Raw genomic sequence first — 24,643 nt, 5'->3', positions numbered from 1 at the left:
AGGCTTGGATGTCTGTATGTGCATTTAGGCAGCGTCTACACGAGCTCACAAAATGCGTCCGTTGCAACCAACGTACTTTGCTGAGGATACCGCACAGTTGCAGAATGCGGTGCGTAGTTTTTGTCTGCAATGAAACTAAAGACCGCATTCTGCAACTGTGCGGTGTCCTCAGCAAAGTACGTTCGTTGCAACGGACGCATTTTGTGCGCTCGTGTAGACGCTGCCTTGTTCTGTGTCTGTGTTGCCCTCTGTGTAGATAGCGGCCTTGCGACGGGCTGATCACTCGTCCTGTGAGTTCTACTGGAGGAGAGGCCGGGGCCCAACGAAGTGCTTTACAGCCATTGATGAATAAATGAATGGACCTAATACAGACTCTGTAATCCCGAAGACCGTAAGCGAGTTTTCCACTGTTACTTCAACAGTGCCCTGTAGATGGCCCCACAATGGAGAACTCTGAGAACGAATATTATACGTATTTCAGCATCATGTTGCATTGATGTATCACTCGTTCGCGATCACTCCCTTATTAAATGAGCACGTGCTTAAGTTTGTTACGAATTCAGATTGTCGTACGGCAAAAGACGGTGTGTCACGGAATTGGATAAAGTTCTTCGTGTTCGGAAAATGGATATTCCAGGTTGGAACACACTTTCCAAGTTCTGTTGTTTTGAAGTTTTTGGAATACACTGTCATAATGCTACGTTTAATCTGTCTTCTTAATGTACAGTGTTGCAAAACGTGCAGCTTGTGGGTATGTTTATTGCCTAATAGGTTACAAGGCTGACACCTCCATTAATGTATTGCACACGTCACTGAGATAGCAGCTCTTGATAGGCTGTTTGAGTTTCCTGTTCTTGCGGAATCCGAAAAGTTCATAATTGTCTCCACAGTGGCTCGTTCTTGGGGTGTCGTGGTAAGCCAGACAGAAAAATGATAATTCGAAATTAGGTGCTTGGAATTGCAGCCCTTAGGCAGTCACTTTCATGTCGACTGGAAGCGTTGTGATGCATGGACCCCGTCAGCATCGGTTTCAAGCTGGAGGCGAATTGATATTCTAAAGAAGGGCAGTCAGAAAATTTGCTTAGAAACTTAACGTTTAAGCCTTGTAAGACTGATATTATCGGACTCCTTGCAGGATTCAGGACTTGAGAATGTTTTTTGTAAAAACGCTTCTAATTTTTATGTTAATATGTGATGTATTTGCTTTGAAATGCTTATTTTATTTTTTCTTCAGAAGTGCAGGCTGTGAGCTCCTCCCACCAAGCAGACAAACTCACACAGTATTTCAAGGAAGGAGGGGAAAATTTCATAATGGAGAGCTTCATAATTTGTACTCATCTCCAGACATAATTGGTGGGCACCCAGAAGCGTACTTGGTTGAGGCACTGATACAAGCTGAAAGGTCTCGGGTTTCATTCCCGATGATGTCATTGGATTTTTCAGCTGACCTAATCCTTCCAGACTCAGACTCTAACAGAAATGAATACTAGGAATCTTCCTGGGGGTAAAGTGTGGCCGGCGCGTAAGGCTGACAACCTGACCTCCATCTGTGAGCCGATTATCAAGAAAATGTGGGAGCGTCGACGTCTCACAATCCTATGGGCCTTCATGGCCTGTGACACGGATACCTGTACCTTCTTTTTATCTGCAGACATTATTAGGATGATGAAACCTGTGAAGGTTAAATGGATGGGGCATGCGGCAACCGAAGGGATACTGAATGCTTATAAATAATATTTTGGTGGGGAAACCTGAGGGAAATTGCCACTTCGTGGGCCTGAGCGTGCATGAGAGGTTAATATTAAAGTGTAACTTGAAGAAATTGAATCGGTGGTTGAGGACTGAAGTCTTCTCGCATGCGATACTGACCAGTAGACAGACTCTTGTGAATGCGGCAATGAATATTTGGTTTCACAGAATGCCGGGAATTTATTGAATGGCTTGGGAACTGTTAGCTTCTCAGGAAGTGGTCTGTTTATGCAGTTCATTACCTTGTTCACAAGAGCCCACAACTGGTTTCTATCTTGAGCGAGATGAATTCAGTCCATACCTTGCCATCCAGTTGTTATAATCATTTTAATATTATTGTCCCTTCTACGCCCATGCATCCCTACTGGATTTCGCACCAGAACTCTCTGCGCACTTCGCTGCAGGTTCAGTGTAAGCTGCCTTGTACTCCCACTAAATCAAACTTCTACTCTGCTGTTTTTCTTGCAACTGTTGTCAGTGAACCTGGTTTATAGAGACTCTTTACATTCCACGTGCCAAATCTCATGCCAAAATCTGAGACCCATCTGCGACTACAGCTGCGTCCCCGTGTCTGGAGGCTATTTGTTCGATCCTCAGCACGAAGATGCGTGATGCCGTGGCGATCAGCTGATTGGCTAAAGCTACATTGTGTGATTTTTGTTCGCAGGAGGTGCTGGCGTGAAGATGGAGCACTTCCAGCCGGCCCTGGACCCCAGGAAACAGGAACTGCTAGAGGCACGCTTTCTCGGAACCAGGGTACGTTGCGTCATCTTGTTCTGAATTTTGTATGAAAATGGGCAGTCACATTTCCTCCGTTGAGATTTGTTCAGTTGATGGCGGTTTATTAGGCAACAGCTGTTGACTTTTATAGGTAAGAAGAATGCATATAGGATAATGGTGGGAAAGTCAGAAGGAAAGAGACCACTAGGAAGACCAAGACGTAGGTGGGTGGATAATATTAAAATTGATATTAGAGAGATAGAATTGGATGGTGTGGACTGGATTGATTTGGTTCAGGATAGGGACCAGTGAGGACCTCTTGTGAAAACGTTAGTGAACCTTCGGGTTCATTAAGTTTAGGGATATTCTTGAGTAGCTGCATGACTGGTGGCTTCTCAAGAAGAAATGCTCAGCTCCATGAAGTTAGTTCAGCCCGCAGTCAGTAGTTGGACCAGTGTTTATAAAATCTGCGGCGACTACGCACCCCTGTAGGGGCGATCGGCACACAGTCTGACTGCTCAGCTGTCATAACATTCCATGCAGCTGCACTTCCTGTCTCTGCAAAAAGGAGGTTACTAATGACGTAACCAGTCAGCATTAACATGCATTTTCTTTGTATGTGTTTCGTATTCTCAGGTTTGAATTTTATGTACGTGGCACGCGGTAACGTAGTTGGTTGAGGCACTGTGCTACAAGCCGGAAGGTCGCGGGTTTGATTCCCGGTGAGACCATTGAATTTTTTAAGTTACTTAATCCTTCCAGTCGCACTGTGGCCCTCAGGTCGACTCAGCCTCTAACAGAAATGAATACCAGGAATCTTTCTGTGGGTTAAAGGGCGGCCGGCGCTTAAGGCTGACACCCTCACCGCCATCTGTGAGCCGATTGTTTAGAAAATGTGGGAGCCTCTACGTCTCACAACCCAATGGGCCTCCGCGGCCTGTTACAGGGATAACTTTACCTTTTACATAGACTAATTTGAAATTAATTTTGGAATAACGATCGGGAGCCGGGCTAGCTCAGTCGATAAAGCGGCGGGCAACAAGCTGTACGGCCGGGATTCTGTTCTCGGTAGGGGCAGGAGATTTTTCTCTCCTCCAGTGTCCAGACCGCCTCTGGGTCCCTAGCCTCCTATCCAGTAGCTGTCGGGGGCTTTATCCTCGGGGGTAAAACGGTCGGGGCATGAAGCTGGTCATTCATCTACATCTAGTGCCGAGGTCAGTAATAGTGGAGCTATACATCCACTCTTCCATTGCCTTTATGGCGCTGCGTTTAATTAGTTAAGCACAGGGACAGCTTTAACGGTTTACCTTATGGGAATAGCCAGCCATTCCCCTACGTCATTGATACATCTCAATTTCTCCAGCTAATACAGATGTCAAGAAACTGTGGATCTATACGCCCACTCTCCCATACGCCTTCAGGGACTTCATCTTTTTGCACCTTCTCATTTTCTACAGTGAAGCCCAGGTTAATGGATTATTTGGGGAGTAGTTGACTTGAAGACTAAACCGAAGAAAATATTGTTGTATGTACAGCCAGTGCTAGGCAACGGGTTGGTAAACATGTTCCCGCGGAGGCAGATTCTTGGTAAACGGTCCGTTGTTAGGTTACGCAACTATTCTGGTGACAACTGTTTTCAGTGTGACCCGCGCCATATCCAGTGCTAAGCAACAGAAGTGGAAACACGTCTGCAATAATAGGTCCGTGCCGAAGGTTTGTAGGGGATACCGAAGGTCGTTTGCAGTCAATCATAGCAGAGAAGCCGTTACTGAAAGGAGTTGTGAGGATTCAGCCGTGAAGTGTTAACAAACACTGATGACTTTATGAGCTCCAGTTACAGTGATCTTGAGAGTGTAAGAACCGATTGTAGTTACGCCTAGTGAAGAGCCAGTGTACCCATTCACCAATTCATATCCGCGTCTTAGTCACCCCTACACGTGACAGTATTAATTGGAAGGAATTAAGCATCAGCATAAGTAGCCAAGTTGCATACCGCCCATTAACTTTACTGACTTCGTAACACCGAACAGTTTGGTGTAGCAGTGACCCTCTAGACTAGACTCTAGACTAGATCCAAAGGTGCTCGGCTCGCATCTCGTCAGGGCCACCGGGTATACTGAATTTTCGTTGGTTTCCTCAGTCCCTGCAGGCAAATGTCGGGTTAGTATCTCGAATAGGCCACAGCCACTTCCTTCCAAATCGTCTCCAGTTCATCAATCATGCTACCATCCTGCGATATGTAGTCTCGATGCTGAAAGTTCCGGTGGGACCATCAGACAGGTTGGTGTAGATTTGTAACAAGGAAGTTGTCGGTTTGAATCTCCGTGGGGACACACGCCGTCAGTCATGATAGAGGTCTGTCATGCTCTGAGGAATAATAAGTTCTATGGCTCAGATTGGTTTAAGCCTGAGGAATTATCGGGCCCGCGTTTTGTGATCCTGTATGTCCATTCCCGTATTCAGAAACGCCCGATATTGTGCCCTGTCTAAATTGGAATGACTCTAGTGTAGTCCGGTTCAAACCTGTTCTCTTCTGATAATCTCTAGTGGATGGTGGTCCTTAGGTTTGCGTCGAATATTCATTGTTTTACAACGTTTCGACACATTTCAGTTGTCATCCTCATGGTTAATGAGGTTGGGACATGGGTTTGCCAGCAGTGTATCGGATTGGAGAAACAGAGGAGTGGGATGCTAACCATCATTTTTCTTTGCATCCAGGGATCGGGCGAATATTCCTCCGCGAACAGCAGCTGCCCGCAATGCCCTAGCCGCTGCGGGATGCCTACAACTACCGCCCCAGGGGTAGACTGGTCGACTGTGGGTGCTGGAGGCGGCAGCGGTAGTGGAGGCGGCAGCAACAGGGACCGACAAACCAACCAGCAGGTCAGGCAACTGTTTTCAGTTCACGATTCCTGTGAAATAAAATAAATACGTAGGAAGCAATTGGTAAAGACCTAGTTCACAATGAGCTGGCGGCTCGCGTTTTTTCTGAGTTCGTTATTTGACGATACTGTCAGTAGCAAGACTGTTTGGCGTGGGATGGTAGGGTGATTAATGAAACTGTTGCAATTGTTGGAATGAGAACTAGCAGGGGAGACCGAAATACTCGGAGTTCCGCTTTGTCCACAAGTTCCACGTGACCTGACTTGGGAATGAACCCGAGCCTGCAACTAACTGCCTGAACCTCGCTGTTTCTGTGGACATACACTACTGCCAATTCTACTTTACGAAACGGGGGCTTTTTGTGGGCCTCTCCTACAGAAACTTCCACGATTGGCCGCCAACAGGACGCTAGTACAGTGCGTTCAGTTAAGCAGGAAAGTTCGCAACACCGCTGACCCGGCCCAACATTCCTCACAGATTGCTGCTGTAACTGCTGATAGCAGAATGAGTCATTAGCGCTGATAAACGAGCGCCGTCACAAGTACAGTTACAGTAGCAATCTGTGAGGAATACTGGGCCCGGTCAGCGGTGTTGCGAAGTTTCCTCCTTGATTGAACGCCCTGTATCTTATCGCCCCCAACTTCGCCTGTCTCCACATCCACTCAGTATGCATCATACGTATATAGTCACATGACAAGCGCTTAGGTTTTAGGTTCTCACAGCGGTGACTGTGAAGAGTACTGCATTCTGGGATATGATGCCGTGTAGTCTGGTAGAAGTTTACTAGCGTTTCGGAGGAATGTACTGGTTTACATATGCCTCCCAGGAAGCAGCAACATGAAGCAAGTAGAGGTAAACTACCAGATTACACGATGTAACTTCCCCGTTTCTTATTCGGTAGTTGCTTGGTTTGAATCCTGATCGGAAAACTGACAATTTCCGTGTTTTCGTCAGTTACTCCAGGCATGTACTGGGATAGCACATCGCAGTAGGCCGTGGTCATTTCTTCATATCCTTCCAGTCACTTACCGGCGAACGTTGATGCTGTTAATGGCTGTGGTGACGCAGCTTCTAGCAATGAATTTGGTGCCAACAAACGAACTCCGTGGCCTGTAGTCCTCAAGCGAACTATGCAAACCGACCGAGGGACCGCCGCTTGTCGGAGAATTTAGTGCTGACTTTTGTGGATAGAGGGTGTCGCCTGGTCTGCGCAACGGATCCCCATGGCCGTTAATGTCGGTTCTCTAGACCGGAGCCGCTATTTCCTTGCAACAGCTCCTCAGTTATCACGAGGCTGAGTGGACCCAGTTCGTTTCCTGGAAATGTTGGTACCCAAAGCGCCAAACTACGCCGTGTTATAACGCAGAAGACGTGAATGTTTCTCTGTAGAAAAGATCTGAGTATTACTGCTGTGTTTTGTCGTCGTGATTTTCCGGGTTGTATCACCGTGTAGGGTGACACCAAAGTTTCGATGGAATAATATGACTTAGTCTTCAGGGTTTAAGAGAATAGGGCGAGGATGCATTTTCCGTAGATACTGTACCAGTATTACAGAAGAACAAGCTACCTCCATCCTCAGGGTTTAAGAGAATAAGGTGAGGATGCTATGTCAGTGCATACCAACATTTCGAAGGGGTATTCTGCATCCATCTTCGAGGGTTGAAAGCGGGGGTGAGAATGAATTATCGATGAATACCGTCATTTCGGAGGAATATGTTACCTCCATCTTCAGAGTTGGATTAAAGTTATGACCTTTCGATGGATATCTACGTTTCGTAGTAGTGCTACTTCCATCTTCAGGGTTCAAGTGAATAGGGTTAGAACGTCTGAACGGTGTATACCAAGGAGTGAGGAAAACCACGAAAATCTTAGGTTAACACGTGTCCCGGGCTAGAGTCGGACCGACGGCCTCCCGGATAGGAGTCAGGAGAGGTAGCACTGCGCTAACCTGCTCGATGTAAAAGCGTAGCGGTGAAGTACGAGTGTATGTAACGTATATACTGACGGGCTGTGCAGGGGGCGCTCCGCTCTGGGAGTGCAGTTTCATTTATTTTGTGCTTGTCAGAGAGACGACCCCATTGTACGCATTGTACGTGTAAATACACTGAAAACGGCTGTGACAATGAGTGAGTTCTGTTGAAACAAGAGATCAAGCGTGGCTCCGCTTTTTGGGAGACCATCAAATTACTTTCCTGCTGGTGCAGATACACACTTCTACCCTGAAGAAGGGTGCAGCATGTTCCTCCGAAATGTTTGTACCAACCTACCTGAGTACACTACTCGTATATCTAAACCCGGTAGACCACGATGTTATACTACAGAACTCTCTTTCTGCCCTACCTCCAGAAGTCTTGTGTGTAGGCAACCTGTTTCGTTGTCGTGCCGGAGAAGTTGCCTGTCCAGCGCGGCGCTACGAGAGGCCACGGAGCATGCCTTCGTGTTCAGGCGTGCTTCAATGCGCGGCAATTGGAGTGATACTTTAGGGGTTATGTCCAGCTTTAAGATAAATAATTAGCATTCTTTGGTGCGTTCGGAACGAAAAGTTTCAGGTATACGCCAGTTCGCTCCTCTGTGTCCGTCTGCCTGTAACCGATAAAGACAAGGTAATAATGCTTCATTAAACATCACACCGTAGAGGCGTATGGACAAATGTAGGTATATCTCCATCATTCTGAACCTTTGTACTAGACGAAAGTGAACTGTCAGTTTCAAGCTTCGGCCGCTTTAATTCTTAGAAGTCTCGGGTACCCACAGGACAGGAGGCCCTAGAGAAGAGTGGATTCTAAAGGGTTCTGACGATTGTGGGTGACACACAGAATTAATGTGTTCTTGGACTTTTGCCATCGTCCGGGAATTCTAGGTGATAGAAGACATTACGTTTCGGAAAATGGATCTGTTTCCGTCTTCAGGTGAGGAAGATTGAGATTAGGTCTTTCTAAGGGGACCAACTAAGTAGATGTCTTCCTTCCTCACCTGAAGACGGAAACAGATCCAGTTTGCGAAACGTCGTGTCTTCCATTACCTAGAATTTCTGGACGATGGAAAAAGTCCAGAAGCCCAGTAATTCTGTGGGTAGAGAAGAGATTGTTCTCTGACCTATACTAGGACTCGAACCACGATTCCTCGGTCGACTAACCCGTGGCCTAGCTACTGTACTGACTGAGATGTCCGGGCTTCGTGTAATAAGCGGACCCTGATCTAGTCGTTTTAGGCCGATTATCATAGTGTTCGCGCGTAATTTGCTGGATGTTTGTGAAATTAATGACTTGAGGAGGAGATCGTATCCGTCTGATTTTATCGCAAGAACTGCTGTGCAGTAACAAGCACTCACCAACCGAAGATAATCACTCCTCTAAACATAAGAAATCCGAAATTTTGATTTCTAAATTCTGTCCACAGAAACCGCCTTTGCAGGTTTCTCTATTATTAATTTTACGAATCATAGATAAATGCTGCCGGGGCACGCGGTAGCTTAGTTGGTTGAGGCACTGTGCTACAAGCCGGAAGGTCGCGAGATCAAATCTCGATGAGGTGGATTTTTTCAATTTACCTAATCCTTCCAGCGGCACTATGGCCTGGGGTCGACAGAAATGAGTACCACGAATCTTCCAGGGGATGAAGGGTGGCCGGCGCGTAAGGCTGACATCCTCACCGCCATCTGTGAGCCGATTGTCTAGAAAATGTGGCAGCCTCAACATCTCACAACCCTATGGGCCTCCACGGCCTGTTACAGGGATACCTTTACTTACTTACTTTTAAACAAATGCTGTCACTACTCGGATGCCATATTCTCGTTTGCTAAGTCGGGATGGAACATAGCAAGCTGAGATCATTAAGTCTGGAGGAGGGGTTTTGTGGTAAGGAAATTCGGTATCCACGAACTTTAACTAAAATTATGCCAGAATATTTAATGTGTCATTTCGGCCCCATGTAACTCTCGCTTTGCGCGTGGCTCAAATTGATTTTTGTCAGATTTCTCTAAATACCGTGAGCACGCGGTAGCGGTGTTGGTCGGTGCAGTATTCTACAAGCCGGAAGGTCGCGGGTTCGATTGCCGACGAAGTTATTGGATTTTTCAGTGGCCCTGACCTTGCGACCTTCAGAACATGGCATGGAATGCAGGGCCTATGTCTCTTTAAGGTATAAACCTTTTATGTGAATGAGATAAGATAGTGTAACATTTATTCCTATGAAGATAAGCGTCTCTGCATAAGCACCGAGCCAGAAAGACGTGCTGCAGGGAGGAGGTATAGTTCTGCGCAATCCTGACCTCGGCACTAGGTTATGATACGTGGTGAACTTCACCCTGCGGCTGCTTAATGCCAATTGGACGGGGTTGCTGAGCGAGCCACGGGGCCGGTCCAGGCACGTCGTTACTTTTGCCGCAACAGCTCGTTACGGCCCCAGAGTCACAGAGAAACTGTGCTCGAAGATGCAGTTGCCTTTCTGCGTATTGAATTCACTGGCAGTGTTTCCTGACACTCAACAGAACACACTTGTACTCACTAACGACTTGTTCCACTTCATTTGTCTTAACCTTTTCCGTACTGATATTTCCATGGCAACGTGTATTTTGCGGGATACTGCAGATGGTTGCCGTAAAGTATCAATAGATGGCAGAGCATGTTTACCTTCACTAATAATGCCGGAAACTAGCACAAGGAAGACGTCACGGTTACAAAATGATGTATCCCGTTCCGTAGTGTAGGAAGTATTGTAGTCCACCTTTCAGCAGTTGAAGGGGGCAGGTGAAATGTCACTTATTATTCGAATGAGGTATCAATGAAATGCGTGTGTCCGTGACTTTGCAGCGTTCTTGTAGACGCCGGAATGTTCGTCTACCGGAAGTTGGTATAAATACACGCCCATAAACATTAGGTACTGTTTACTTATAAGTCTTTGTATTCAGCCTAATACAAGTTAACCCATAAAGTGAACTTGTGCTTTGTGAGTTGGCCCGACCTGGCGGCAGGAGCGTCCGACTCCTGCGAATTAGTGTGAGTTCCCAGGAGATCTGTTATCCGTATTTGTATTGATAACACGAAGGTGTATGGTGGCGTGGAAGTAAAAGTCCATGCATTTTAATGCAATTAATGTTAGATGGGTTTCATCCTTTACCACCAGGAAGGACCCTCGGATACAGTGGTGGTCCTAGTTGTTTCAGGACACAAGCCGTCCTGGAGGTAAAGTTCCACTTATAGTTAGTCTCATCATCTGGGCCCCGCCCTAGCTCAAGCGGTTAGTCGTTGGCTTTCCACTGCGGCGGCCCGGGTTCGATCTCGGGTCTAGTCAAGTGGGATTTGTGGTGGACAAAGTGGCGCTGGGGCAGGTTTTCGCCGAGTACTTCGGTTTCCCCTGCCAATCTTCATTCCACCAACTGCTCCGCAATCACCCTCACCTATCGTCTGTGGCTGGTACAATAGGCCAGAAGTGGCCGCAGTACAAGGGACTTAGTCCACCCCACTAGCAATAAAAATAATAATCTCATCATCTAGTAGACATGAGTTGGTGGCTTCACACGGCCGACGCTTATCGATCCCCTGTAACTGTGGAATGGGAACCTGGGTGGACTCCAGGGCCTATCTGGGCATTGTTGCAAGATATAAGAAATGGAATTTCACTGTCCCTACTGGCAATGAACCCTGGCCTCCAGTGGCCATTCACTTAACTGCCCTCTTCACTGAGTAATGACTTGGGGTCTCAGCATTCTGCCCCGGGGTGAAGTAGATGCGTCTCTGAGCATGTCTGGACGTGGCAACAAAGAAAGCAATCATTGCCCCTTCCGGGAATAGAAGCCCAACCGGTCAGGGTCCGCGTATTCGCCGTCTGTGACCATGAACGGGCCATACCCGCCGGTTTTCTTTATGCGGGCTGGGAACCGTAGCGCTGGAGACTAGTTAAAAGTATGTAACCTAACCGTACCCAACAGGGAGCCGAAGGTTTGAGACGTGGAGCGCTTGTATTTGTGGAGGTTTGATCTGAACGAAGGCTTTCGCCTTGGGCAGAAAGCTGACCACAGTTTTCTTATCGCGGAAGCTACGCCTTCATACGTGGAATTTGTTATGACGTGGTGTGCATCCATGGTGAGTCATTAATAGATAATCTGAGTGCCGTTGTAATTAAAAGTTGGGCATGTGAAAATGAGAAGGCGGTGTGATGCACTTGTCGAGAGAAGGGGCGACTTTACCGCTGGGAACGATCACAGCTCAAACCCGTTCTAAACACGACACCGAACAGATTAGTGCAGAGGTAACGCTGTAGATTTGGTTTTGGCGAGTCCGTTGAAAGTGAACCGACGTTTCGGAAGAACTCTTCGGGGTCGAAGAGTAAGCCAAGGAAGGCTCTGCTTGCAACCAGTTTTCACGTTTTTTTTCTTGCTCGACTTATTCGACCCTGATTATTGAGGCGATATGTACCTCCGAAACGTCGTTTGACTTCTAACGGACTACACGGCGTTATATCCCTTAAGATGATGCGCTTCATAACCACCGCCGTGAGAACCTCAAATCCTACATATCCTGACTGATGTGCCTGACTGATGTGTCTCATTGTCTTCCTCAGTCCTTCTATGCAAATGCTGAAATAGCGCCTTGATGAGGCATACGACCGCGCCCTTCCTATCGTCCGACTATATATTCCCCCCCCCCTGGCACTACAGCCCCAGTGGGCCTAGGCCTACCTCCATGAACTTCCGTTCACTTCGTTTTTTCTAGATCTTACACAGACGGTAGGACTCCTTGGGCGAGTGATCAGCTCGTCGCAACGTCCGACTATATACCATTATATATAAAGCTTCGTTAAATAACCCACGAATGGAATTTCCTGCGTGTTTGCATACGTGTAACGAGAGTTAAAAGCCGTGGTTGAAGTCTCTGGAGCAAATCTGAACGTACCCTCGCTGGCTTTGCGACTGCGCTTACACACAGTTATCTGCGCAGGTCAGGACCGTCATGACGTAGAATCGTTTTAAAATTTGCTGTGTTGTGTCGCCTGTTAGGTACATTTCAGTGAACACGCGCATCCATTGGCTTCTGGCTGCTGTGACCTGTGTGATTGTTAGGTAATTCTTTGCCAAATAAATAGTAACCGGATGGGGAAGAGCGTTCCAAGGCTGTGAGCTGGCTGGCTGAGGGTGACAGTAATTTTTTATCCGACTATTAATGTTTCGGGACATGCGGTAGGGCAGTAGGTTGAAGCACTGTGCTGCAAACTGGTACGTCACGGGTTCGATTCCAGATGACTTCAATGGATTTTTTCAATTGACCAAATCCTTCGAGCCGCGCTATGTCCCCTGAGGTAGACTCAGCCTCAAATAGAAATGAATACTAGGAATCTTCCTGGGATTATGAGGGCGGCCGGCTCGTAAGGCTGACAACCTCCCCGCCATCTGTGAGTCGACTGTCTAGAAAATGTGGGAGCCTCGACGTATCACAACCCTATGGGTCTCCACGGCCTCTTAAGGGATAGCCTTTTTTTTTCCTTCCATTAATGTTTCAGGAATGTCTTTCGCACCTGGTTGTATGGCGGGTCCGGTATTCTCTCACATATGGAGCTGAGCCGTTCTTGGGCAGCTGCCAACTGTGCAGCTACTCAAGAATTTCTCAGCATTTTATGGAACCCGAAGGTTCATTACCGTGTTTACAAGAGCCCTCCACTGGTACCTATCCTGAGCCAGATCAACCCAATCCATACTATCCCATCCTATCTCTCTAAGATCCATTTTAATATTGTCCACCCACCTACGTCTTGGTCTTCCCTGTGGTCTCCTTCCTTCCGGCTTTCCCACCAATATTCTATATGTATTCCTCTTCTCCCTCATTCGTGTTACATGCCCTGCCCATCTCATACTCCTTTACTTGATCATTCTAATTATACTTTGAATAGAGTACAAGTTACGATGCTCCTCATTATGCAGTTTTCTCCAACCTCCTGTCACTTTATCTCTCTTCGGTCCAAATATTTTCAGCACCCTGTTTTCAAACACCCTCAGTCTATGTTCCTCCCCTAATGTCAGAGCCTAGGTTTGACACCCATATAGAACCACAGACAAAATTATAGTTTTGTATATTGTAATTTTTATGTCTTTGGACAGCAGACGAGAAGACAAAAGATTCTTGACTGAATGGTAGCAAGCATTACCCGAGTTCAGTCTCCTCTTAATGTCCTCCTGAATCAGGTTTTGATTTGTTATCGTCGTTCCGAAGTATTTGAACTGTGCCACAGTTTCAAAACATCTGTTACTCATCTAAGTCGAGATTTTGCCCCGCATTTTGGTGACGAGACAGCAGCATATACTTACTTCTAGACCAACCTACTTACTAGCGTCAATTAGAGTTCGTGTGTTTCTCTTTATGATGTGGTATATTATCACCCAGTAGTTTCACATCATCAACACAGACCAACAGCTGATGTGTCCCGTTTAATTTCAGTCCCGCCTAGTTTTCCTGGACCTTCCTAATGGCATATTCTAAGGCAAAGTTAAAAAGGAGTGGAGATAAAGCATCTCCTTGTTTTAGACCATTCTGAATAGGAAAATTGTCAGACAAATTTTTACCTATACGGACTATACCATATGTTTCATTTAAACACATTTCATTCAGTCTAACCAGTTTCATGGGTATTCCAAACCCTATCAGAATATTGTACAGTACTTTCCTCCTAACTGAATCATAGGCTTTCTTGAAGTCTACAGATTGCTGATGCACTGTCTCATTGTACTCCCATTTTTCTCCAGTATCTGACAAATGCAAAAGATCTGATCTGTAGTTGATCTGTTACGTTGAAACCCACACTGATAATCCCCAGTAATTTCATCTGTGTATGGACTTAACCTTGAGAGAAGAATATTGGATAAAATTTTGTATGAAGTTGATAGCAGCGATAATTACTACAGTCAGTTTTATCACCCTTCCTGTGATTGGTACAATATAAGACGTTGCATGTGTTGCCCAATTTTATGATTGCCAAGCTTATCGCTTTGTGAAGGTTAACCCACTGTATTTTTTACCCACTGCCTGTCGGAGGCGCTACTAGAGGTCACGTCGTTCTGTAAGCTAATCCAGTTTATATCCGTGAGTTCAGTGTCTGGTTTTCCAGGTCGCCACATTTCAAAAGATTTTTCCATAGAAGAAAATCACATTTATTTATTTTTCCTTTCGTCCTTTCATTAGCTTCACTTTTCTCCCTTACCTTGCAGCCTGATTCGAGTGTTGGCCTCGCCCGCGAGCGCTACGGAGGTCTTCTAAATATGTTATTTAGAGTCACGGTGGAACTCCTTGAAGTGAGGAACATTGATATCGCAGCAGCAAGCATCAGCATTCGTGTTCAGAATTAAAATGGCTAGAGATATGTCCGGTCCTGCTATCCTAGGTTAACCTTTACTGTTAGAGAGAATAATAGAATTGTAATGAAAGCGAAGGGAACTGTTACTATAAATACCAGTACACTCAGGTACAGAAATTTGTATGCAAAATCTGTTCATGGAGTAGAAACAACTGGGCATAGAGGCAAATACCGGCAGTCACGGTGCAGTAGTAAGCAGTCCAATTCGTGTTCACCGCAAATAGTTTATAGGATTGTGTAAGATTTGAGGTTTTCACGGCGGTGACTGAAGAAAGCAGTTATGGGGTGTGGCGCCGTGTAGATATTGTGTTAACCGACGTTTCGGAGGAACTTATCGCCTCCATCTTCATGGTAGAAGAAAAAGAAATACGCGAGCGAACCGAAACGTCGGTTAACACAATATCTACACGGCGCCACACCCCAGAAGAATGCTTTCTTCAGTTTATAGGATTAATCGTTGGAAAGCAGCCTAAAAGAAGCACAGCGGAATACATTCGCGTCCTTCCCAAATCATCGTTCACAATAATTCGACGGAGTAATTGAGAAAACTTCATTGCAGTAACTTTAAAGAAACAACTAGGTCACAGTCACATTCCTCGACGCCCTTTCGAACTAGGCATTTGTATCATTTGGCGCTGTATAGTAGAAGACTTCTTTAAAGTAACCAAGAAACAAAAGGTTGTGACGTTATGTACTCCGCGGTTATTCATTCAATGTGTATGTGTGGTACCCCTGCTTCACTTTGACAGAATGCTTGAACGCCCATATACGGACACGACCTCATTACTCGTCCTTCCCATTGGAGCATGACTAGGATGCTTTCAGTTTCGTCGTGTGCACTTGTCCTGTTCAGCATATCAACCGCGTATCGTGTCTCATCTGTCGGGAGCGTTTTCCTTTGCAAAATCGCGCGGTGGGCGGGGCCCGAGCAGTCGCCAGTGAGAACTGTAGCGCAGGAGGCCGTGTGTGAATGGTGTCCCGCCTGCGACTGACTCGAGCGATGCAACCAGCAGTTCCTTGCCCCTGTGTGCAGCGCACGCGTGGCCTTGGAAAGTCGGCCGGCTTGTTGGATCGTTCGCGCACTCGTCATGCCTACCTATTCGTAGTACTTAACTCCGACCGCAAGGGAATCGAGATATAAATAGAATGTAATTACGAATATCAACAATCTTTTCGTTACCGATTGGGTACTAACTATGCGATATTCAGCGTTCAGATAATAAATCGTGTTTAATTCAAGCACTTTATCAGGCTCAGCTTTGGCAATAAATATACAAATGATGCATCTCAAAGGCTTCATAAGGTAGGCAGTCGGAATGTCTGTTCTGTTAACATTCAGGTGATTGTGCAAATTGATAGAATAAGAGTTATTTAAATATTGCACTTGTATTATAAATATTTGATCATTGCTTGTTGCTAATCTCCGAAGAAAGGCCTGGGACGATGCTCTATAGAGGGCCCTCCCCCCTCTACACTTGCGCAATTGCTGTACCGATGTCACTGGTTTACAGTATCGAGAAACACGCATATAATTGGCGAAATTTCCCCAGTGATTACCATAGCTGTAAAACATGTTTGCTGTTGAATTACTATAAGAATTGTGTAAGTTTTGTTGTTATTTCAGTCTATACAGTCGGTTTATATTAGCTCGTTTCGTGTCCAGGTGTCCTTTTCTTTGTAGTAACGTCTAAGGCAAGTTAGGGGCAACTTGTATTGATGCAGTGTAAATGAAAATCGACAAAGAACAAGGAGATTATTTTCAATGACAGCGGCAAGCGTTGCTGTAAGTCAGAGTTGAAATGGTTGGTATTCACGGGAGAGAAACGTCATTCATAGAATTATGTAGTTACACTGTTTTGCATGACTATAATTGACCATACTCGAATGGAAAAGCATGCCAGCGCGGCCAAATTAAGATCAGCATTATTCATTCTTAGTTTCACCCCGTGAGACCAGTTTACGGGCAAGGTTGGTAGAACTAAAGCTCCGTGAGACGATTTAATATGATTTGACGTCACAATTGCCGAAGAGAGACGAGAGAAAAGCAAATGTCGGTACCGGGCTCTCTCTCGCAAATATGCAATGATGCTGCTGAAAATCTGGTAGCGTATCATTGGTCAGATGGCTTACGTGGCTGCCGTTGGTATCACGCGCTTTGATCGTTTGTTGCTTGGCAGGACGTTTCCACACCCTGTCGCCAGTTTTATCTCGTATGTTAAACATCCAAATTCTGTGTATTACTCTTTATTAATACTAACACAAGGGTATTTGTTAGTTCACAGTGATGACATTTTGCTGTGTTTCGTAGAGATGGTTAGTTGTTAGTATATTAGACAACGCTGTATCAGTGTCGTGGCTTATGCAACGTGTAAAGACGGTATGACGAATTTGGGAAGGAGGTCGTGGTCCGTATTAAGGTTATGCCAGATAAGTTGCAAGGAGAGACTGAGGAGAGCTATGAAATTTGAGAATAGCCGGTCTCCTGCTGTGCATTCGCATCCGGGACCTTACACCTATGAAGTAGGAGTGCCTGACCGCATTATGTTTTGAGTTGTGTTAAGTAAATGAATAATTTATGCCAGTACGAGAGATAATTGAAATATGTACTTCGCCCATAGCGTTATCGGTATAGCAGCGCGCTACGGGCCGGACGGGCGGGGTTCGAGTCCCAGCAAGAGCAAGCGAATTCCGTTTTTTTTTCGTTGACTACAACGTAGCCCCTCCTGTGCAGTGGGTACTAGGGGCTGTGTCCCCGAGGTTAAAGTGGCCTGGGCGTGAAGCTGACCTCTCACCTCCAAATACCGAGGCCACCAATGGTGGAGCTATACCTTCACGTCTTCTTGGCGTAATGCTTAAATAGCTAAGCACAAAGACATCTTTACTGTCTTTACGAAGACTGTAGATGATTTCATTTTTCAGTGTCATGTATGCTTTTTGTTTGTAGATTTTCTGATTTGTCTGCAGATGTAACACAGGATGAATAACGTGTTAAAGTTTCCGCTATACATAATACACACAGGATGAGGCACTATGCTACAAGCCGGAAGGTCGCTGGTTCAAGTCCCGATGAAGTCATTGGATTTTTTCAGTTGACCTAATCCTTCCGGCCGCACTATGGCCCTGGGGTAGATTGAGCCTCTAACAGAAACGAGTACCAGGAATTAATTAAATAATTTTCCTGGGGAGTAGAGCGCGGCCGGCGCGGCTGACAACCTTACCGCCATCTTTGAGCCGATTATGTAGAAAATGTGCGAGTCTCGACGTTTCACAATCCTATGAGCCTTCAGGGCCTGTTACAGGGATAGCTTTACTTACTTACTTTTTTACTTTACATGTGGAATATAAGAAAACCTGCCTTAATTGGAACATTTCTCGGATGCCCGTTGTAACATTACAGATAAGCGAAGACACTTCAACCCACTGTATGTCAGTGGTGACTGCGCGCCGTCTGATTTTACGTCCATAGTTGCGCATGTCGCCCGCAGTAGTCCATTTATGAAATGTTTTCCACAAATATGGTTGGAATACGTTTGTAACGGTGATACCGTGTATTTATTATTAGGTACGCGTTATGAACATTATTTACATGAGCCTTGTGGCATTTGTCGCGCTCAAGGCAGTTAGGAGGAAGATCGCGGCCGTCTTGGTTGTGACCCCGTGTAAATTGGTAAGTTGGATACCAACCTTTCGGAGGAACCTGCTGCCTCCATCGTCAGGACAGAAGAGTTGTAGATGGAGGCAACAGGTTCCTCCGGAACTACGTAGCGGCATATCCCGTAAGACCGTGATCTGTAGATATATTTTGTCGTGTAAGCGGTTAACCCGGAAGCGAAAGAAGGGTCAGGAGTTTTAACGGAAAGATGATGTGAAGAGTACGATCTTGTGCAGTCTGGTGTAAGTTTTGCGACGTTTCGGAAGGACGTACTTCTTTCATGTCGAAAAGTAGGCAAAGTAAAAAGCAGGCGGCCACACTGCACGGCGTCACATCTCAGAAGATAATAGTCCTCATTGTCAAAGCTGGTAGAATCTCAAACCTAACACGGAAAATTGAAATTTTTGTGTTTTGGTTTCTGTTCGTGTATCTGTGTTTCGGGTTGTTATACGCGGGAAAGAGGTAAGCTCGGTTGTGGGCAGTGCAGTGCATCCAGAAAGAAATAAAGCAGAAAATAAACTGAAAATTGATGAAACTAGAAAATGTTCAGGTATCTTGTGACTCCGTTATAACCAGGTTTAACTGCTTGTATGTATTGAGGATTCCGCTATAAAAGGGTTTTCTTCATGTTTATGATTTCGTTATAATCAGTTATTAGACAGCTGTCAATGCGTGCATGTCTTCAGAATTTCGTTGTAAGGACGTTTACTGCGTATTTGTGAGAGACTGCGTTATAATCAAATTTTACTGTCTATGTAGGTAAATTGCAGGGCTGAATTAAAACTTCGCAGAGCCATAAGCTACAAGGAAGATCTTAAAACAAAGGCAAAGGTAAATCTATCATTGTAACAGGCCGTGGAGGCCCACAGGGTTGTGAGACGTTGAGAATCCCACGTTTTCTAGATAATCGGTTTACGGATGGCTGTGAAGTTATCAGCCATAAGCGCCGGCCGCCATTTACCCTTTAGGAAGATTCCTGGTACTCATTTCTTTTGGAGGCTGAGTCGACCCCAGGACCACAGTGCGGCTGGAAGGATTAGGTCAATTGAAAAATCCAGTGGCCTCATCGGGAAGGGAACCCGCGAACTTCTGGCTTGTAGCATAGTGCCTCAACCAACTACGCTAGCGCATGCAAAAAAAAAAAAACTATAGTAAAAATATTAATTAATAAAAATTAAATATTAGTATTTGAATAATTAGGCGGGAAGACTTCAATATAGAAAATAATTTAACAGGATATATAACGAAGTTGTTTCAGTGAAACGACCAATTTCGATAAAAGGAACCGCGTTAAATTACTCAGGAACATCAGTTTATGTGTGTGTGTAGGAATGTAACGTGTATGCCTAGCTATAGAAGTACGTTGCTTGGAAAGTCACGTAACCCCAGTTCGATTGCGTGATGCTTCCTTCGTTAAGTGTTCGGAGCGTCTTCCATGTAGCTTATTTAGCTTATGCTTAATTACGCCACTGATAGATGCGGAAATGCTCCTTGAATGATGCAGGCATATGAAAGTAATATATCGCGGTCGGCCATGTTGCAAGCATATATTCCCACACGTAATTCGTTGTGTTTTTGTGTCTGCGTATGTTATCAAGACCATTTTCTGTTTCAATATGCCGTAGTGGCGCGGATTGTGAGGAAAGTGGACGATGTTTATATGGGAGCTGAAATCTCTTCTATGCTTTTTTTTTTTTCCGTTCCCTGCGCCTCGAGTTTCACGATGCTCCTCGTATGGACTGATGCAGTACGCCATCAGCCATTTGACAAAGCGTGCAGGTAAGGAGGGAAGACCGGACCGGTTGCTGAGGGTTTAGGGGTTGCTCACTGTCGTCTTTCCCTTCATTAGTTTGTGCATGATCGCGGCCTGAAATCTGTGGAGAAATGTTGTATCATCGCCTTGAACGTGGAGATGTGGTGAGCCCCTCTGTTGCCATGTCCATGCCAAATTCGCTTCTTAATGGCCGCGAGACGAGTTCAAGCAGCAGCTTTAACGCCTTGATGCAGGTTCTTGTGCCAGGAAGTATTTGATTCAGCTTGTGAGGAAATTTCCTGTTCTTGCCAGTTCGCCATTGGACCGTATCCTGTGCTAGTTCAATCTACTTGCAGTCTTAACCTATTTATCATAATCACCGTGGTGGACCCTGTCCTGGTTCAGTCCATTTCGCCTCTCGTTTAAGGCCCATAATAATAATAATAATAATAATAATAATAATAATAATAATAATAATAATAATGGTCCCTATCCTGACCTAGTTCTATCTAATTTACATATTAACCTTTCCTTCTTTAGATCCATAATAATAATAATAATAATAATAATCCGCTGAAGTTGGCACCAACTTCGCCGACAAGCGGCGGTCGCTCGGTCGGTATAGTTCGCTTGCGGACTACAGGCCACGGAGTTAATAGTAATGACCGCGCCATAGCTCAATCCGTTAGTCGCTGGCTTCCCACCGCGGCGCCCCGGTTTCGATCACGGGTCTGGTCAGGTGGGATTTGTGGTGGACAAAGTGGCGCCTGGGCAGGTTTTCTGCGAGTACTGCGGTTTCCTTTGCCAATCTTCATTCCACCAATTTCTCCACAATCACCCTCACCTATCATCTGGGGCTGGTACAATAGGCCAGAAGTGAACGCAGTAGAAGGGACTTAGTCCCACCCAACTAGCAATAAATAATAATAATGGGGCCAGAACTCGCTAGATCAGTCCAATTCGCATCTTAACCTGTTTGTCTTAATATCCATGGACCCCAGCCAGAGGCAGTTTAATCCAGTTTGCATCTTGAACATTTAGTCTTGAGACTGTATTCATGCCATACCCATCCTTGGCGCTGTCTCTCTCGTGCCTTTCGTTGAAGTTTTCAGATCCAAATGTGACATGTATTTCTCGTTTCCTACGAGTTGTGTTCCTTTCCAACCTACTCGACTCAATCGTCCTTTGAAGAGTAGAAATTGTGAAGTTTATCCGTAGTAGCAGTAACGGCTTTAGTTCCATGCTTACATGCAAATCAGGTTGTGCCTTTAAATCCATTACAAGAAGACAACGCGCAAAAAATTGGGAAATTCGTTGTCGACGTAGTAATCGTTTTAGTGACCGAAGGGCTTGATAATATATGTTGATTTTGCTGGGTGCGAATTTATGCAGCGACGACGTAGCAACGTCGCCTTCCCGGCCAGCTGGTATCCAAGGAGGGGGCGGTGTTGCCAGGTACGCGAGTTGCCGTGGACGGAGTGAATGGCATTGCGGGTTGTGGCTCGGTGGAAGTAGGAACGTGGCATCAGCGCCCTTGCATGTATATGTGTGTGTGTGTGGAAACCTGCAGAGAGATTACACAGAAGAACAAGATCGTTTTCCAATAAAAGTGTTCCACAATGTTGTTCGCGTTGCCATGCCAGTCGAAGATTGGCCGCTGGGTCGCTGTTGCTGTTTCTCAACATGTGCAGTATGGTGATGGGCTGATGTTATAATTTATATGTATTTTTGTAATACGTCACCATGGAGACCGGCTAGAGTAGATCTGTTATGAGAGGGCAGCAGTATCGTGATGACTTCATGGAACCAAGATTTAAATCATTTCTGTTATGATGGACGGAATGGTTCGCACCTTGCTGCTCTCGTATTGGCAGTGTCAGAAGGTAACCACGTCTGTGTGTTCTGTGCGATATTTTAATTCATGGTGAGACGGTTAGCCTGTTGACCTAGTCGGAACGTATTATAATGTGTAAATTGCGCGAGAGGGGGCCGGGCCGTACCGCTGGGCCGCCACATTGATTTTACAGCTCTCACTCCTCAGTGTAGGAATGCTTTCCTTCTCTGTCTCGGCTCGGCTGGTGGTTTAGGGAACTGCCGTGAGAGGGGGGGCGGAAGGAGTAAGCCTGCCTTCTAACATTACGTATTTACCGTGAGCCCCAAAGTGAGTGTGGAAGTGTCATGGATCGACGACATCTTGGCTTCTTTTTATACGACTGGTCGTCATCATCAATGTGTTTCTGTGGTGACCTGACCCCACCAACGACATGCAGCATCTTAATTTTAAAGTACTGCCGCTTGTAACATGGCCGCTGCCAGGACATCACTTCTGGCCGTCACATTGGGGGAAGAGTGGAGCCTTATGTTATCGTCTGGTATTATCGTAGGTGTGTGTTGTGTGTGTTCCGACAGTGACTTCCGTGTACGCTTGGCCATCTTTCGTTTTATTTGCTGGTTCCGCAATTTCTTGTGGTTTGGCTTGGAAGGGTGTAGTGATATTTCGGTGCGTGAAAGCAGTCAGATTAGTCGTGGTGAACCGAGGGTCTGGTGGAGAGCTAGTTGTACTATGTGTATCTCACTCTTCCCCCCAGTTGAACTCTCCTCCTCCATTTTGTCGTGATTCCCTGACCGTTTAGACGTATATGCAACTCGACCTGTCATGAATGTGACATAATTAGGGGATTCAAAATGTACGCAGTGAAATCTACAGTATGTTGCTTTCCCCAAACAGCAGAACATGTTTGCATTCATTGTCGCTTTTTCTTGTTTAGTTAAAATGCCTAAGAATTAATACGTAATGTGACATCTGCCGTTATTGTGCGCCGTGACAGGTGTGCATATCCGTGGAAACTAGTTCACGGTTGTGATAGCCACTATTTCATGTCCAAGTACCCAACAAGTACCAGTTAAATTTATTTCGAAAATGAGTTGTCCATATTTGAGTTCTGATTTGATATTGTGTCAGTTGTCATAGCCAAGCCATTCCATTACAGACCATAATTTCAACTTACCGCTATGTATACGTTTTATAAGATAAAAAGTAACGTTTTTAGTCACAAGCAGTTTTTTGTGTGAAAATAGGCAGCATTCGAATCTTGTAAATAATGTGGTGTTTGAACATGTTTTTCGTGTTACGATTTCCCAAGAATTATAAACTTTTTCAATTGAATGCCCCAGAAAGTATATAATATGAATAAGATACTGACAGACAGTAAAGCCTTTCAGGGAATCAAGTTTTTGCCAGTTTCTGAATGGGGTATGGCAGTAAGAAACAGTGTATTTTCAAAATGGGTTAATGTTACAGTTTTCTGGAACATTGTTAACTATGGCAACATTGCAGTTTAATTATGTAAACATTGTTGCCCATATAGTGAATGAACATGGAAGTAAAGTGAAAGAAGTTGGTAAGTGTGGAGACAATGTTCTGTGGACTAGCCATGTATATTTATTATTAACATTCAGTTAGGAAATGCTGTCAGTGGTTATAGTAATTACACGAGTATTATTTTGGATATCATTCATTACCATCAGTTTTTTAAAACATAACATTTCAGAAACAGGATTTACATCTGTTAGGTGTAAGAAGGAAATGTTTTTGCCCTGTTGGATCCATTAGAAACAGCCGTTCTCAATCAGTTTACCAAATAATATCATTGCTTGTGGTTTATCTTATGATGCTGTCAGTATGAAGGCTGTGTAGCATTGGATGGTAGGATGATTGTTGAGTAATGAATTTGAAAGGATTTGGAAAGAAGCAGTTGTGGGCAGCTCAATATACTGACCCAGTATTTGCCTGGAGAAAATTCAAGAAGGTCACAGAAGTCCTTAGGATAGCCAGTGGCACAGTCAAGATTCAACCCAATTCAGCCCAAATTTTGTTAGGTACCAAAGATTTTTAATTCTGCCCAAATTTTGTTAGGTATCAAAGATTTGAAATTCTGCCCAAATTATGTTAGATACCAAAGATTTTAAATTCTGCCCAAATTTTTTAGGTACCAAAGATTTTAAATTCTGCCCAAATTATGTTAGGTACCAAAGATTTTAAATTCTGCCCAAATTTTTTAGGTACCAAAGATTTTAAATTCTGCCCCAACTTTCTTGGGTACGAAAGATTTTAAGTTACTTCCCAGTTATGTCAAATGCCTTAGGCACAGATCCAGTCCTCCATCACAGTTCCTGTCTAATGATTGAGACTGGCTCCTGTCAGGCGCAACTGCACAGGCAACTTCCCTTCCTCACACCTGACAGCGGAAGGAGAGTGAAGTGAGATATGGGGTTTTGACTTGGAAGATTACTGTCTCATAGAATGTTGTGGTTTTTTAAGAATGCTTTCAGTCTTGAAGACCACATAGCATCAAATGGTAGGATGATAGATGACTTGGGAAGAAGGAGCTGTGTCCTTAGTAAGGAATTATTTGCCATCTTCCCTGGAGGAGGTGAGGAATATTACAAAAGAACCAGCTAATGTACCCAGTGGCCTGACCAGTGTTCAAAGTGCTTGCCTTCAGAATGCAAGTTTTGGGGTGTTGCCACATGCTCAACCTTCT

At 45.1% G+C, this 24,643-nt stretch overlaps 1 protein-coding gene across 7 annotated transcripts in view; it reads left to right on the top strand.

The window, feature by feature from the left end:
- The window catches only part of LOC111873025 (serine/threonine-protein kinase tousled-like 2), a 155,513-nt gene that overhangs the window by 82,239 nt on the left and 48,631 nt on the right, over positions 1-24,643 (top strand). For 4 of the 7 annotated variants that reach the window (XM_023867386.2, XM_023867383.2, XM_023867384.2 and 1 more), the window contains exons 3-4: positions 2,417-2,505; positions 5,188-5,352. In XM_023867386.2, the coding sequence (XP_023723154.1) occupies positions 2,417-2,505; positions 5,188-5,352 (254 nt within the window). The other 3 variants (XM_023867388.2, XM_023867389.2, XM_023867390.2) reach the window with 3 other exon arrangements.

The sequence above is a fragment of the Cryptotermes secundus genome, unplaced genomic scaffold (assembly GCF_002891405.2).
Source record: "Cryptotermes secundus unplaced genomic scaffold, Csec_1.0 scaffold2733, whole genome shotgun sequence".
NCBI classification, from domain to species: Eukaryota; Metazoa; Arthropoda; class Insecta; order Blattodea; family Kalotermitidae; genus Cryptotermes; species Cryptotermes secundus.
Note: the sequence above shows the minus strand (reverse complement) of the source record. Positions and strands in the feature narration are given on the sequence as shown.